This window comes from Brachionichthys hirsutus, unplaced genomic scaffold (assembly GCF_040956055.1).
Source record: "Brachionichthys hirsutus isolate HB-005 unplaced genomic scaffold, CSIRO-AGI_Bhir_v1 contig_1409, whole genome shotgun sequence".
NCBI lineage: Eukaryota > Metazoa > Chordata > Actinopteri > Lophiiformes > Brachionichthyidae > Brachionichthys > Brachionichthys hirsutus.
The window spans coordinates 244,620-261,757 of record NW_027180350.1 but is presented as its reverse complement, the minus strand read 5'-3'; the positions used below and the strand labels follow the sequence as shown (position 1 = coordinate 261,757).

Sequence of the window (17,138 nt, the reverse complement as noted above, 5' to 3'; positions counted from 1 at the left end):
AGTGCTTCCTTCTGTTTATACACGCTGCTCACGCGACCCCTTTCACGGCGATGTTACGCCTCGCCGTTAACTGGGCTTTAAGCATCATCGTCCGGGGCTGCCGACACCGGACAGTCATCAAAGCGGCTCTCGGGGGCTCGGACGTCGGCATTTGGCGCCGGTATTCGTCCCGAATTCGTGGCGGTGCCTCCGGTATGGAGGAGGTACTAGCGAGGGTTGTTGCACCGCTACCCACATACGAAACGAGAGACAAATCCCCTCCTCCGCGAGAATCAAATAGCCTGGAGTTTATGCGCTTCTACAACAGTCTCAACAAGGAAGACAAACACGGTTTCCTCACGAAGCTGTCGCAGGACTTCGGAGTGGACCACAAAAGCGTGTCCGAGCTCGCCGTGAAGCTTGTGGACGCTCAGCTACGAGACCTGGCGACCATTTCGCAGGTTGAAGACAGGTTACGTTACAGCTTGAATCCTCGCTACAAACAGTTGCTGAATCACATAAGCAGGGCCGAGGCGGGAGTGAAGTTTCTGGTGGATCTCCGAGCCGATGTGCTTGAAATGATCTCGTCCAAAGCCAGTGAAAGCCCGCACATCAGGGTAAAAAGGCTTGTTTGCTTCTTCTACGGATGCTCGCATGGGTCAAGAAGTGTGGTTCGCGTTGTTTCCTGCGGATACGGATTATGGAAACATTATTCCTGATATGTAATATTGTAACGGCATCAGTAACGTATCTGATGCAACAAGTAATCGCCACCACGAGGCTCCAGCTTTTCTTTGCCCCCCCCTCACAGCTTGAGTTGCTTGAGATGACCTTTGCCCCAGTTTGCCCTGCCCCAAGAGCTAAATATTACCCTTACTCATAGCTTGGGACATTTATTTTGCAGGTTCCAGTTTGGACAGCTCGTTTGGCATTTACAAGCATTTGTCAACGTGCCTCTGAGAAAAAAATGCCCCATTTGCACGCACACATTTGGCAAAGGCTGTATTACCTTCCAGTTTCTTCAAGTATTTAGTTGAACACTTTTGTTTAATTATATCTGAGAACATTTCCCAGTCGAGTTTCTGAGCCCAAGCAAACCTTTTTTAAAGGTACTTTATACAGGACAGATGTAGTGATGTCAAAACACAATCATCCATCCATTCCCTGGAATGATAGCATTTTACGGGCTTGCATGTTCCACTTGTTTTCCCACAGGGTTATTACCAGTGTTATTACCTAAAAAGGTATCAGAGGACGTCGCAGCTAATCACATCACTGTTTCGCTCAGCGCCAGTGTCAAAAAGCTTTGCTCCAGTTTCTTGCTAATGGTGTGAAAGATGCTTTTATTTATTTCCCTTCCCTCCTTCTCTCTGAACCTCAGCCCTTCCATTGGAAGACTTCTTGTTCTGCTGGGTCAATGACATACGCATCTCAGTTCGGCCTTCCCTTTGTGTGGGTGAGAATTGGCTACTCAAAGCAGCGGCTGCTTACGGGTAGTTTGTGAACTCAGCTGGGATTATTTTTTCACTTCAGTCCGCTGGTGAAGTCAGGAACACAAACACACACACACACACACACCATCTCATATGAGTTGATGGAAGTTTTGCGGAAGTTTCACCGTCTTTAATGGTTACAATTAATTTGCACCTCACACACACACAACCATGAAGCTGAATGACGCATTGCTGGATGTGTGTATGGGAGGAGGAATTTGGAACTTTATTAGCTTTGGTTTTGATAGCTGCTTTCGGTAAACTTCAGCTAGGGGCTTTTGTACCAAGGCAGTATTTGAGGTTATCTGCCGGTATTATGACTGTCAAGTCACCTACATGATAAAATCAGTGCAAATGCAAACATGTACACACGTATGCATGTAACCTGTTTGCACTGTTTTTATCATGTAGATTATATACCTGTACAATGATGCTGCTCAACTCTTGTGTCTTATATATCCCTTGAATGTGTTGTAAAATGTATGTATGGCTGCTGTAAAACAAATTGCCCTCCGAGGGACAAGTCAATAAAAGTGGTGAAGTCAGCAATAAACTAGGAGTGAAGCTCAGCCGTCATATGGACTCGCCAATAAATGCTCTATTTGTGTGCTTGAGTATCCCCTCTGTGGTGTTGTCTGTGTGTTTGCACAAGATTTTCTTTAAATGAAGTCTGACCTTTGCAGGAGGAAGGGGCCGTTTGGAAATGTCAAATTGTTGTTGTTTAAATTCACACCCTTTGCGAAGCTCTCACAAATAACTAATCATAATTGTGAAGACATTCAAAAGGCATCCAAAGCACCCATGGGATCGTACTCCTCGCGCAGTGTGTGTGATGGCGATATGGAATTTACAGCCTCCAGACAATCCATCTTCTCTGTCAGTGGAGGAGGTGGAACTTATGAATTCTTAAAATAACACGTTGATTAACACAAACTAAAGACTGTGTTGATCAACTTCTTTAATTGTCTTTCCAACTGGCCTGCTCATTCTTTATAAGACAAAAGAAAGACGAGAAGCTACACTTCTTACAGGACATGACAACTTTAGGCTTCTGTGACCTTTTATCTTACGCATCACATCACTATTATGTAATGCAAATTCAGAATCTTCTTTCTTCCAAACAGGCTGGCTTCCAAGGGAATGACTGTGGTGAGTTCTCCCATTGTCAGCTTGATGTGGATGTTAATTCCAGGCTCTCATGTCGGTCTCTCCAAGGACTTGAACGGAACGCTGAAGGGTCTGTTGTCTGAGTGGTTTTCTGTGGGGCTTCTCCGACTGGAGAGGATCACTTGGCAGTCCCCCTGTGAGATCCTGCAGAAGATCAGCGAGTAAGGGCCTTCATGCATCCTCAAACTGTGCAACTCATCTTCCTTTCTCTCTCACTTTCCTCCTTTCATCATTATCGTGTTCTTTGGACAGAATTGATCAGACGTGGCAAAGAAATGTGCCGAATTCCTTCCTGTGCAGCAATTTTTCCATTGTAGCTTAACCACACTTACTGTGTGTTCCTGAATATCCTGACGCGTTAATCTTACTTTTAACACAAATATGTAAAATCTATATTATACTACTACCGCTATGCTTTAATACACAAGCTCTTAACACTTGCTATTTCTTCACTTCTGTGTCCTTTACATGAAGTATCAACTGGTCAGAGCTTTTTATCGCCTCAGTGCGTTAGCTATATTAGAAATATTTAGAAATGAGGCAATAAGAGGGACAGTGAAGGTTTGATGTTTTGGAGACAAGGTCAAGAGAGACCAGACTTTGATGGTTTGGACATGTCCAGAGGAGAGGCAGGGACTATATTGGTAGAAGGATGCTGAGGATGGAACTGCCAGGGAACAGGGCTAGAGGTCGACCCAGGAGAAGATACATGGACGTAGTGAGGGAGGACGATGTAAAGGACAGGGTGAAGTGGAGAAGGTTGATTTGCTGTGGCGACCCCTCAAGGGACAAGCCGAAAGTACAGTAGTAGTTGATTAGCTATAGTCGATTTACCGTGCTATTGTGTGCATAGTCATTCCAGAGTTTACTCTATTTTTAATAAGCTGATCCCACCAAAACATTAAAGCATTACTTCCAATTAAATATGTGCTCATTGTCAACTGTTCTGTAGAAAGAAGTGGAAGGTTGACAAACAGCCAATTGAAAACCAAAAGGCTAACTCTCGTCCCGTGGCCAGGTACGAAGCGGTGCACCCCATGAGGAACTGGACTGACCTGAAGCGCAGAGTGGGGCCATATCGCCGTTGTTACGCCTTCACCCATGCAGCCATGCCGGGAGAACCCCTCGTCGTGCTGCACGTGGCCCTCAATGAAGACATCTCGGATAACATCCAGGTTAAAAGCAACACCTCCAGGCCGCTCTCGTTTACCACATCCTTAAAAGATAGCTCAACACCTGGGATTTATTATTTTCCTCTTTATCTCAGCTGACAAATAGATTCCTTTTGTGTAATAAACAAGAGTGAGACCTTTTTAACTGCACATTTGTCTGGGAGCAACCCCTGTAGTGCCCATTTGTAGTGAGGGACAGGGGCTTTTTGATGACAACACATTCTATGGTGTACAGTAGAGCACACATGCATCACAGTTTTGATCCAGCAGCTCTGAAATAGTTTCCAAAGACCTATTTTGCCACCATTTGATTGGGCTTGTATGCAGACGAGTAATACCTCTTCTTGTCTTCCTCCTCTGTAGAGCATAGTTCGTGAGTTTTCCTCTCTTCACGCTGAGGAGGATGCTAATAAGATAAATGCAGCCGTATTCTACTCCATCTCCTCCACCCAGGCTGGCCTGCAAGGCGTGGAACTAGGCAACTACCTCATCAAGCGAGTGGTCCGTGAGCTACAGGTGAGCTTGTGCAATGGCCAAAAAGTGAATGTGTGTGACCAAAAAAGGTCTGTTCACACATCTTTTGCATTCAGAAAAAAACAATAGATGTAGATTTTAGTTAAGGGTTACGTTTGGAGCTGATCACTTTAATGCAAATGTGTTATCTCGCAGATCAAATTATTGCTTTCATTGTACATATTTCCAGGACGTCTAGCTGGTGCTACTTTTTAGAACCGCCTTTGTTCTGCGTTCAAGCAAACTCAGCAGGTGCTACAACATTAAATGAAACTACAGCGTGAAGTTTACTTTGACTTTTACAACTGAATTTCAAATCGCTGTGCTGTAAAAGTACCAACCAATGAATCACATGCTCAGTCCGGCAAAAAATAATAAAAAGGAAGAACGTTATGTGCTTTGCAGCGAAACAGTGCAACGAACTTTTTAACTTTCCATTCAATAAAATTTCATTGACATAGCCCCATGTTAAAAAAGAACTACAACACACACACACACACACACAGTTGGACTTAAATAACTTGAGATCCTAATAAAGATAATATGGTTGACAAATAAGAAATTATATATTTTTAGAAATATAGCACATTCAATAAATACGAATTAGGTCTTCAAAGGCCGTTCTTACTGAAGTTCAACATCTATAAATGTGCAATATGAATTGCACATTTTGTCCAATTGTTAATGAGGATTTTAATCTAAAATATAGCAATGATTAAAATTCAGTGATGAGCTAATTGATTTTCTGGCATTCTTTTTATAACCTTAATGTATTTTAGTATTTTCACATTATATTGTATAGACCTTTGCTCATTAAACTGTCAATGAAGAGTTATTTGAATCCAATATATTTTAAATTGTCAATTAAACCTGGCAAAGCATAAGGTCACAGAAGAGATATTGTCCATGCAGCGTCTCATCTCATTGGAATAGAACACACTATTTTAAAACACATGGCACAGATGCAGGCTGCAGAGCTCCTCGGCATCCCCTTACAGCGTGTCTAGTTTGTTGATTGTCTCCTCCCTAGGAACTAAATGTTCATTTTGCATGACTTGTGGCCCAGCTGGCACGGTGTTATACCTAGAAAGAAATGGCCACTGCAATGAGCAAAATATTGGTTTGATTGCTATTCAAAGGTGTTTGTTAAAATGTTATGCTCATCCCAAAATATATTTGACTTGTTTCAGCACTCGCTGCAAACACATAAACAGGAAAAGCCACTGAACATGCAGTAATGACCGCTCAGCCTTACCACTCAATAAGCACAGAAGAGCCCTTCATGTTGAGCCACTCCTGCTAGCACTTGCTAAATGATTGGAACACTGAATGCTGCATCAAAAGCCACTCTACTGACCAGATGGGAAATAGCTGCTTCTAGTGCATCCTCGTAAAAATCAGGTTGCAAATAGTCTTACGTTATTCACATGACAGGATGGGGGGATTGCTGCAAACTTCCTATTTACTGCCATTTTTTATCAATGGCAACAATTTGGTTCAGCGAGCCCAGCAGATATTGTTTTGTGTTTTCTGCTGCTGCATTAGGGAGGAGAACAGCCATATTTTGTGTACTGTGTTATAAAAACCTGAAAGCAGGGGGATATTGTTTTCACCAAGAGGTCTATGCAGCTTTCCATTCCAATTTTCTGTTATCTTTGTGAGCTGGAAAGGAAAAAAAGAAAGAAACACCCAAGGAGATTGCATATAACCTGCATTATTCCCAACAAATGCAGAGACATGTCTCAGACTTTGGATGATCCTCAGAGAATTCAAGGTAAAAAAAAGAAAGTCAAAAGCAATTTGAATGAAAAAGGACATTTATTTCTTACTTAATTTTGATTTTTTGCTGTTTATAGTTAATGTGAAAACCTCCTTTCTACCGCTAATACATGTACGTACAATGAAAGCAATAATTTGATCTGTGAGATAATACATTTGCATTAAAGTGATCTTAATCAGCTTTCATGCAGCACATTTTACCAGATCACATTTACTCTTACTGTAGCTTTCGCAGGAGATTTTTGATCTAACAATTGCCTGCCTCATTTGCTTGCTGAGTTAGTTATATTGAATGACGTACTTCATATATAGCTATCATCTTTATAATATGGCTGTCTTGTCTAATCTGTCTAGTTCTAGAGCAAATTACCAAGTGAGTCAAATTTTATACAGAAATGAAGATGAAATTCCACCTTTCTGTTTAAACCATGTACTACTACTTTATGAGCGGCTGCACAGTGCTACAGTGCAGTCTAATCCTGCAGAGGCCCAGGCTTTCTGACAGAACATTACCTTACATAAAGGTGAAGAGAGGAGCCGTGTAGGCACAGAGGGGCCACTAACGTGATGGATAGATGATAGAGTGGTAAAGAAAAGGTCAACATGATGATTTAAGGTGAATGGAGGAGGTCTTGCTTGTCTTTGTAGATTGGACCCTGGAGTGCAGTTCTGGCACTGCTCCTCTATTCCCTCAGCGTCCATTCCTTCCTCTACGTTTTCTACATTTCCAACCGACTGAGTCCTCATTTCCACCATCTTCTTTTCCCTTCTGGAAGAAAGAATAAAAAAGGAAGAAGGGGAAAACCATGCTACAGAGCAAACAGACAGCCATGTCGTCGTCCCCCCCCCCCCCCCCCCACCCCACCCCACAGGGGTTGCCTGACACCTCAGCTTTAATCTGCAGGCTTTCACTTCTCTTCCTGCCACATCGCTCAATCACTTTTCAGCCCAGATGCCAGAGAACAAAGATGGGTGGATTTTGGTGAGAGAAGGGGGCAGAAGACAACTCCAGAGATGGGTGGGTGAGACAGGCATGGGGGAGAGAGGGGAGATCATCCATCTCCATCAGCTGGGCAAGATTTTGAAGCAATGCTGTTGGATTTAATGCATTTTCTTTCAGAGGAATGGAAGGCCTGAGCTCAGTCTGAGCACAAACGAGCATTTTGGTTTGTGCTTGATTCAGTTCAGTGTTTATTCAGGTTTTGTGTAGCTCTTTGCATTCTGATGGGGATAAACAATGCTGCCTCTCATCAATTTTCTTTAATGCTTTATATTTATTTTTTGATTCACCTACTTTTTCTAGACTTTGATGTTCTAATTTCCTCTTGTCCAGCTGGCTAAAAGGGGATGTTCATTATCCGAAAATCTTTGCGTACGCGCCAAAAACCGATCCACAAAAAGTCCGCCAAGCTAATGGCCTTCAAGTGGGTCCGGAGCCTCTGAAGACAATGAGGTGTGTTAACTCTCCCGTTCTCTCTTCCAGGGCGAGTTCCCGCACATGGCTCAGTTCTCCAGCCTGTCTCCAATACCAGGGTTCTCCTCCTGGCTCCAGAGTCTGCTTGGCCAGTGCAGGAAGGAAGGCCGGGGCTCTGACCTCCTGTCAGAGCAGGAGTGGAAGGAGGTGGGAGAAGCCACTCACTCAGTCCCAGGGACCCCGGCCATCGAGGCTCTCCGCAAGCTGATCAGCACCAGCGAGTGGAATCACTCCGAGCGGTTGTCCCGTGTCCTTGAGCCCATCCTGATGCGCCTCTGCGCCTGGTATCTCTACGGGGAGAAGAGGCGTGGCTACGCTCTTAACCCGGTGGCGAACTTTCACCTGCAAAACGGCGCCACTATGTGGCGACTCAACTGGCACGCCGATACCAGCCCAAGGGGTGTGGCGAACTCCTGCGGCATCATGGTCAACTATCGCTACTTCCTGAACGAGACATCAACAAACAGCGCCCTGTATTTGCAGAATAAGGACATAATGGCGTCAGAACAAGTGCTTGGTTTGGTGTCCCAATTGCAGAAGACAAGTAAGCTGTGAGACAGAGACAAGGATGATGATTATGGCTGATATATTTTATTGTGTTTAATGTAATTTCTTTTGATTTCAGTAAATTTTCATTGCAAAAAAAACAACTAACCGTTTCTCAAGCGGACATCAGCTGATATTATTTTGAAACTGAAATTAGAAGACACACATGTCTCATCCTGTCTTCTTTATGTTGCACATAGCTTAGAGGTTTTTGGCTCATTGGTCTTCTGGCTGAGAGCTTTTTTAATGTGCTCGTGTTTCCCAGGCTGAGCGACTGCGGCTAATGAAGCACGAGGCATCTGTCAAGGTTTTACCATGTTCCTGGATAGCAGTGTGTGTAATCGTGAAGCAGGAGCAACGAGGGCGTGCAGGCACTGGAATAAATAACTGTCTCTCGTGCTGAGAAAAAGGGAGAGTGCTGTTGTTGTATTATTTATTTATATTGATGTTTTTTCTTTTTTCCCATCCTGGGTTCAGATTTATATACACCTGCTGTTACACTGATTATTCCCTCTAAAGCTCAAGACACAAAGGCATGAAATCACAGAGTGGAAATATTATTTCATATTAAATAACTATAAACAAAAGTAGAATTAGTTCTGCCGTGTGTCATGACTACATCTATTTTTATGATTCACTGGGCCGGTCCCTCCCGGTGCCTCCTTGGATAGTAGGAGGAGGAACCTCTCCAGAGAGTCATCACTGATGTTCCAACAGCTCTGTACAGGTGCCAGGAAAGGCAGCCCACACCTCATTGTTGTGAAATAATATATTACAGCAAGTTGACTGTGAAATTACATTTTCTCTCTCCGAGGAGCTAAACTTTCTTTTGTTTTTTTTGTTTTCTCTCTCTCCCTTACCCTGTTCCCCTCTGTGTCCTAGAAACTAATGGAGTGGGAAATAAAGTTCAAGTAAATGGGTAGATTGATGGTGTTCAGTTGTTGTGGGAGGAGTAAAGAAGCATTAAAAGGACAGCTGTAAAGAGGATGCCCTTGACAGACAATGTGAGTGCCTCGGACACGATAAGCGAGCCATTGCCGCATCTGCACAGGTGTTTTGTGGCACGACGTGGAAAAGCACAGCGCCGCATCACTATGATGGACGTTGTATGCGTTGCCATGGAAACAGCAATGTCGTACTTCACGTTTGCTGCTGATTTAAAGTCACCTTTGCCAAAGTATGGCCAATGATGGTAAACCACAGAGTCGTTTGGGTTCAAAGTCCAGCGGCATTTTTAAACCATGTCACACAGTGAAAATAATTACTTTTGGAAATGGGACAAAAAAACATCTAATCTAATTCATGGACTTGTACACGGCCGATAAATGAAAGGATACAAACCTCAGTGGAGCAGATTTATCTGAAGGGAAGGCCATTAATTGTTTTGAATGCCGAGCTCTTATGAACTACACTTTTCAAGAGTTAAATAACCATTAATTTGAAAATGGTTATTCAAATAAATGGAATCAGAATATGTAATTACTTAAATGAGCCTTTGCAATAAAGGTCATGTTTGATTCTATTAATCTGTGACAGAAATAGCTGTCAAGAGTGTTTTTAATACAACTGTCAGCGAGTATTCAAGATCAATGACAATTTCCACATTGGCTTAGTGTATACTTGGACTTGAATCTTCATTTTATATCTAATTAAATTGTGGTTTTGTCACATTTCCAGCCCAACACATGCTGATAATGGATCCACAGCCAAGTTCAATATTCTGCTGCACCCTTGTCTGACATGTCTTAGATTCAATACGTTCCAAAAAGCAGCAAAAGACCTGATTAAAATTGATTAGGAACTGTCTGCTGTGGAAATTCATGCCTCATCTAAAAATAATTTGGTAATCCTTTTATTTTTTTTGAAAGATTGTGAGTGCGCGCGTATGCGGGGGGTGGCGTATTTCATTTCTTGTCCCTCGCTTGGAGGAAATTGCCTTACAAATGAAGCTAATCCATTTTTTACAGTTCGCAGTGGTCAGAGAAGTCAGTGATGCTGGAGTGCTGGCCGTGGCAGGATCATGTACTAATTCATTCTACTAAGGTCTGAGATATAGAAACGCTGCAGCAAGTTTAAAGGGACAACGGGGTAAATAATGGATTGTATTACTGATGCTATATCACAAAAACATTAATGAGAGTCATAGAATTTACTCAAGCTTTTAAAAGTCCTTCATACATTAAACCCAAACACCTAAAATGTAACTAAGAATGTCCTTTATTTGAAGAAAATATTAAGCTTCCCATTTTTGCTCTTTCCTTTTTGGAGCATATCCCCTAGACTTTCATATTGTATTTCTATGAAATTTTATTACAACACTTCTGACATTTAAAGGAACATTTTCTTTCCACATTTCAGTACACGTATGCTAAATGTCAGCGTGCGGCCTATTCACAGCTGGGTTGGTACATAAGTAATGATGTGAGGAACGTGCTATTTCAGTGAAAACCGAGGGGAGTGTTCACCCAAGTGTGTTAATCCATTCTTCCTGGTGGCAGTCACTGGCCCACCTTCATGCCTCTCAACTCAGATCATCACCATTCTCCTCTGTCTTCACCCCCCCCCCCCTCGGTAACCCAGCCCTGCACCCGCAGCTCATGCAATCCCTTGGTCTGTCTTCAAAGGGCTTCACGGTTTCACGAGCAATCAGGACAACCACACACACACACAAGCTTCACGACCATAACCACCCACTATCACAAGGACACCCTCTGCCTTTCAAATCTGCTGCGATGTTTCAAGATGGAACCTTTAGAGGGCAGCAGAGGTTCACTCAGAGGGGATTGCGTGGCACTGCGCACGGAAGGCTGAACAAAGCCTCTCTGATGCATTAGCTTCCAAAACTAGTCTTTCCCTTGCTTTCATAAATCTCTATTTTTTTCCATCCTCTCTCTTTAGATCTGTGCTGCTATTCCCATCAGCTGCCATCCAAGCCCTGATCTGTCCCAGTTGTTGAGCTGGTATGAGATTGACAGGTCGGCTATATCAGGTTACAGGCTGTAATTAAAACTCATTTGGTTTTCTGATGGCATTTACCCCCCTTCATCCTTTGCCATTAGTCAGTATTAGCTGACCTGACGTCTTGGATCAGATTGGGTTATTGAATAAAAACGAGGTAAACAAGCAGAGGTACCAGTGGCACCACCCTGGGGCGACAGCCTCTCTAAACCTGACACGGTTGCCACACAAATTGAAATAAGAACGTAGAAACTGCCCCCCCCCCCGCCGTCTCATACAGACACCGATGTGCACATATACTTTGGTTGCTTTCGTGGTTCACTGCAGCAGCCTTCACAGCCAAAGTTGACAGGAAGTTAAACAAATTCCCCGGTTTGCATATCCGCATGCAAAACACACATAGCTGGATCAGTTGTTCCGACTTCGTCGATCGAGTAAACAGTAGGAGGCCCAGAGGTGCCGATCGTTCACAGACCGCTCTTCATTTGTCCTCTCTCCTCTTCATCTTTTGCCCTTGATATTTGGACCACCTCAAAAAATATGGAAACACCTCTCTCTCTCTCTCTCTCGCTCGCTTGCTCTCATCCTGCTGTGCAGGAGTCGAACTTCCCAAACTTTTGACGTTTGGGGAATAAACCAGATGTTGAGAAATTTAGCAAAGCAGATGTTTTGACACACACAGCTTGTCATTAATTTTTCTGTTGAGTTTATTGATGAAGAAAATGCTTTCTTGAAGTGAAACAGAAAAACTCCCTGATGAGGTGAAGATAATCTCACGACACGATGTTTAGTCATTGGTCAGTTTGTTGTTGTTGTTGTGTATCAAAATCATCGCACAATTGAATGATTTCAGACATTGTGACTATGTGGACGGAAATAGTTGCATGTATCTAGTTGATCCACACTGAATGGTTACTTGTCAGGATTGTCAGCGCAACAGAGGCAGAGATATCCTGTTTAGTATAAAGAAAAGCTGATCATAAATCCGCCATATCCAAACGGCAGACTCTCACGATCTGGTTGAATCCTACATCGTTCATACTCTTCTGCCCATTGGCAAACTCCTAAATCCATGCTGCCATCAAACCCAAAACTCAGACAACTCTGTTCAGAGTAGTTTTCTCCGACTTGACAAAGCTCCTGTGCAGCCACAGAACCGTATTCACAAGACGAGCGGCAAAGACCTTTTAATGCGTGAAATCGTGTGATTTAAATGGTTGGCATGAAAGCAGGGAAAGATCAGACTCTTTTCCTGCCGTTCATATTTGTAAAGGAATGTTTCATGATCATTTGCGAAGTCATGCTACTAATTAATGTCTTATTAACGGCTCACAGGTGTGTTATTCATCCTCCATCTCAAGTTGAAACCTCCCAATGGCACAAGAGACAATTTTTTATTTATTAATTTCAGCTTGCCTCCTCAAAAGATTCCTTTATCTGATGAAATATATCACACACGCAGAGACATTGTCCTCTTACTTTCCTCCTTCCGCAGACTCCCTGTCGAATGAGTCAATAGCTTTTACTGTCAGCACAGCTAGTCTTTTACAGTCACTGCACGCATCGTAGCGACCCATTAGAACCACAGGCCTCCACAGTTTCAATCTCACCTGTGAATCCACAGAGTTATCTTCAAAATAAGTTTACTCCGACCTCCCCCCCCCCCCCCCCCCACCCAGATTAGCTCACACCGCACCCTCTCCAGCTAACCCTGTCTCGACTGTGCGTCTTCCTCCCTTCATCTCGACGTACACAGCAGTTGCAGAGCTGCATATTGAAAAGATACGTGGTCTCACTCCATGAAGCTGGGAGTCTCATTTAAATGGATGCAACAGCTGAACTGACAAACAAGCTTCGCCTCGGGAAGCCATGCTGCTTCTTGCAACAGGAGAGAGGGGAGAATGGAAGTTGACAACGGTGTGACAAATTGCATTTTCTTATTTTTTTTATTCAGCTGATGTATTTCTTCCCTCTGCTGCACTGCCACCCATTACCACCCTCCTAGCTGCACCAGCGCCCTGCAGCCCCCCCCCCCACACTCCCCTGTCCTGCTTCTCATCTTGTCTAGAGGGCCTGTAGCAGCTGTAGTGAGGGAGGTTAAATGGTCATGCTGTGCCTGTAGGTTGTTGAGTAATGGTAATACCAGTGGTGAGATAGAGGGTGACGATTGTAACTATCTTTGTAGGATGCCCACTTGCACCCCTCTGATGCCTTTCTTATGATCTGAAATCTTCCCCAATGAGAGTCCTCTGGGCAGAGTGAAGATAAAAGAGATTTCTTTCAGACAGAAATGTTCAAACAGGCATTGACACCTTTTGTGCTTTTCAATTACTCAGGGGGGGTCACACCCTGATATTATGCCATTACAAAGCTAAGTTGATTTGCATTTACAGGATGAGATGGACAAAAATAAGGGTGATGAATTATTCTCTGTGATGGATTGCTTGTCTCAAGTAATTTTCAAGGCTCCGCAATTTGATTTCCATAGGAGATGAATGAAAATCAACAAATCTTTGTTCTTGGTATGAATTCTGTCTGCGATATGAAAACCAGGTTATCCTCATAAAGTGGCGGTCTGCTGTTGATTGTCAGGATAAATGCTGAAACCAATTTGTATTTTATATATATTTTTGCACTTTCAGAGGACTTGCTGATATTTTTATTGATACTTTTCTTGGTGAGTGCAAACAGAAAGATTACAGCAGATTTTTGGTATGCTACAGTATTTGACTGCAAATGTCATGTCACTCTCTGGCTTTTCTTTTAACAGAAAATAAACTGGTTTAATGCACACACACATTTATTTATTCAAACAGCGAATGAAAAGAACTTTCCATGCCAACTGTGCCCTCTTGGAACCATTACATTTTTGTCCCAGCCAGTATATTCAACTGACCTTTGTCAAGTGTGGCTTTTTTAGATAGAGATTGAATACACTAAAAATATCTACTGAACTCTAGCCAAGGCTAAAGCTCCTGAAAAAGTGGTTTGGAATGTTTATACCTCTGCAGAGACGATAAAGGTTTCATTCATTGTCCCAAAACAGATTTGAATCAGTCACTATGGTATTTTAAGGTCAAATATGGTATTAAAAAAAAAAGTTTGACATGATATCAAGGATGAAAACTAAACCGAGTTGCTCCAGGGATTCAGAAGATATGTATCCTCCAATTGAAAATGAAGGGATTTATGAAGATATTCCTCAAATCTGTTGGGAGGCAGTTAGGATGCTGCCCACAGATGACAAAACTTAAGTACATATGTAGGTACTAAAATGTGTGAGGTCAGAAAGGTAGCTATAGTATAATAAACACATTTGTTCAATAGCCAGACATTTTCATCAAAAACTCACCCATTTATAAGTGTTTAATAGTTAACTCATCTCAAATTCACATCTTAAATTCAGTAGTTTTCCATAGATTGAGGGCTCCAATTTAGCATCCATCCATTTTCTTATAGATAAGACCTCAATCGACTCGTCTACAGCTGCTTTTCCGCTTTGCGGGTCACGGGAGTTGCTGGAAGCCTATCCCAACTGGCTATGGGTGAGAGGTGGGGTACATCTCGGACGTGTCGACAGCGCATTGCGGGGCCACACAGAGATGGAAAACCATTCATTGAAGAAAGGCAGAAAGAAGGCAAAAAAGGTCAAATTAAAATGATAAACTGTTAAACAGCAATGTTTATGACACACAAACAAATCCTCCGTGACTAATAAATGATTCATCAATGTGCAAACGTGGTCCTTTCCAACCAATAAACATCATGATTGTAAAAAAGTTAAAACTCGGTGCATTTTTCAGTCTTGTGGGCAAATGTTACTGCAGAGGTTCATCAACTGAAAGACAACTTTGACAACTATGAATACAACCAAGATGGGAGTAGATCCTGTCACAATACTCTACAGGAGGGTGCGAGATCCATGCCCAGTGGGGAGTCACAAGGCATGTAAGGGCAGATGCAGCTGGCGGAGGATGTGGGCACTTTGTAGATGAGTGACAGTGAGACTCAGCAATGAAGATAATTGGGGTTGGAGTCATGTCAGTGTGCCACGGCCTGAGGAAATCATTCGATGGATCAGATGAAGCAGCGTGGAGCAAGAAGCAGTGCCATCTAGATCAGACTGAATACATTCTCAGCTCAGACTTGCTAAACTTCAGTTAACTTCCAACACCAGACACGCGTGCTCTAACACGCACACACACGCACACACTTTCATTAGATAGCTCTATATAGAATATATTAGACAGATGGCTCGATCAGTATGGAGCGCAGGGTGCCATGACGGCACAGCAATAAATCTAAATGGTGACGATGGGCTTTGATGATGATGATGAATATATTTATTAGATAGAATGTTAGAGCAGTACATGTACAGTCTAACAATAGTATGAATTACAGTACAAGTACAGTCAAACACCCTGTCTAAGAGGCGCATTTCAAAAAAACCTTTGCGATCTTGTTTCAGTTGAAAGTCCTTAGTGCGGTACATAAATCATCGACATGTAACAATACCAATAAAACTAATAATAAATTACTCCATCGATACAAAATAACAATAAATTAAAAAGACACATAATGTAAAACGTAGGTGGAGAAAAAAAGGAGGGGGGGGGGATTGATCTGGAGAGAGTCGTGATGACTATCTCCGATTCTGGCCTCCTGAAAGGTGAATTTTCAAGGCTTCTGTTCTATATGATTTGATTTGTTCGATATGGCAATACAAAAACAAGAATGTAATGTTCCCGATCACCGATCACAAGTGCCTTGGTTTGAAGAAAGACAATTAAAAATGTGTTCCATTTGTTCCTCTTAACAGCCAACCTTGTTGCACATCTAAAAAGAAATGTGTATCTTACCCCAGAATGGGCCTACCTTTTTGTTGTGTCACCATGGTTGTATATATATCCAAAAAGTCTCAATTGTAACCATGAAAACAGAAAAAAACATCCTTAAATAGCAAAAGGCACCACTTCAATACATGGTAAGAAGCAGCTTCTTGCTTTGACAGTGCACTCCTCTACGGAGTGTCTAATTGTTTTTATATTAACTTGAAAGTCTGTGACTCGAGGTCTTGTCTTTCTCCCCATCATTCCTTTGTATTTCTCCGGCACTCCATAATTCACTGCACCTACTTGAATTCATGCAGCTTTCCGTTACTCCTCTGCCTCCTGTATTTTTCTTCACTCCTTATGCCAGTGAAACCTTGATGGCTTCGGGTTTCATTGAGATTATAGTTCTATCAGAATACATTAGCATTAGACAGATATTACTTACAAACGCAGGAGGACACAATCCCCTTTCAATACTTACACATATATACCGGTAATCAAAACATTCCCAGTAATCTGCAAAGCTATGTCTACTCTGCTTCACATCAAGATACTTCATTTTGTGCTGTGACATTATTGCAAGCATCAGCTATAGAACAGAATCCAATGATAATTGCGTGTTACTGAAACAGGTTCATGATATTTCTCATTGGTGGCAGAAGTTCCAGGCCTTTTCAAAACTAGAAATATTTAAATTTATTATGGTGCAGTCAGTGTGTTACGGCAATTTAAAGCATCCATCCATCCTAACCGGAAACTGTGAATGAATGGCGAAGTACGGCGGCTGCATCGTGCCAAAATTGCTGCCTTTCAATCAGGTGCTAAGTAGACACGCGGCACCACCTGAGCGAGACTAAACTCTGGCATCGATGAGTCAAAGCGATACATCGGCAGAGACGAGCGGAAAAAAGACAACACCAACATGACCAGAGAAATGCCCCAGTTAAGGCATGAGATTACGAACGACAGGATCATCATCAGTGAGGCCGTTGCCGAATGAGCTTAACGCATTTATGCTCCCATTAATCTCCGCAACGGAGACATTCCTGCTTCCACAGCACCGTCAGCATCCGTAACAAAAGTGAGAAATATCCTGCAGGGAGTGAACACAAATAATACACCTTAACCTAATAGCAGCCCTGGCTGTGAACTGAAAGCAAGGCAATCAGCTAGCTGATGATAACAGTCAATGTTGCCATGTTTCTCTCATAGGAGGGTGTTCTAT

The 17,138-nt window shown here is 42.6% G+C and overlaps 1 protein-coding gene across 1 annotated transcript; it reads left to right on the top strand.

The window, feature by feature from the left end:
- Positions 1-50: 50 nt before the first annotated feature.
- On the top strand, positions 51-9,029 carry LOC137913897 (malonyl-CoA decarboxylase, mitochondrial-like). The gene is made up of 5 exons (XM_068757518.1): positions 51-596; positions 2,688-2,800; positions 3,658-3,814; positions 4,175-4,327; positions 7,587-9,029. Exons 1-5 carry the CDS (start codon positions 51-53, stop codon positions 8,130-8,132), a joined length of 1,515 nt encoding a protein of 504 aa, XP_068613619.1. The 3' UTR covers positions 8,133-9,029.
- Positions 9,030-17,138: the final 8,109 nt, after the last annotated feature.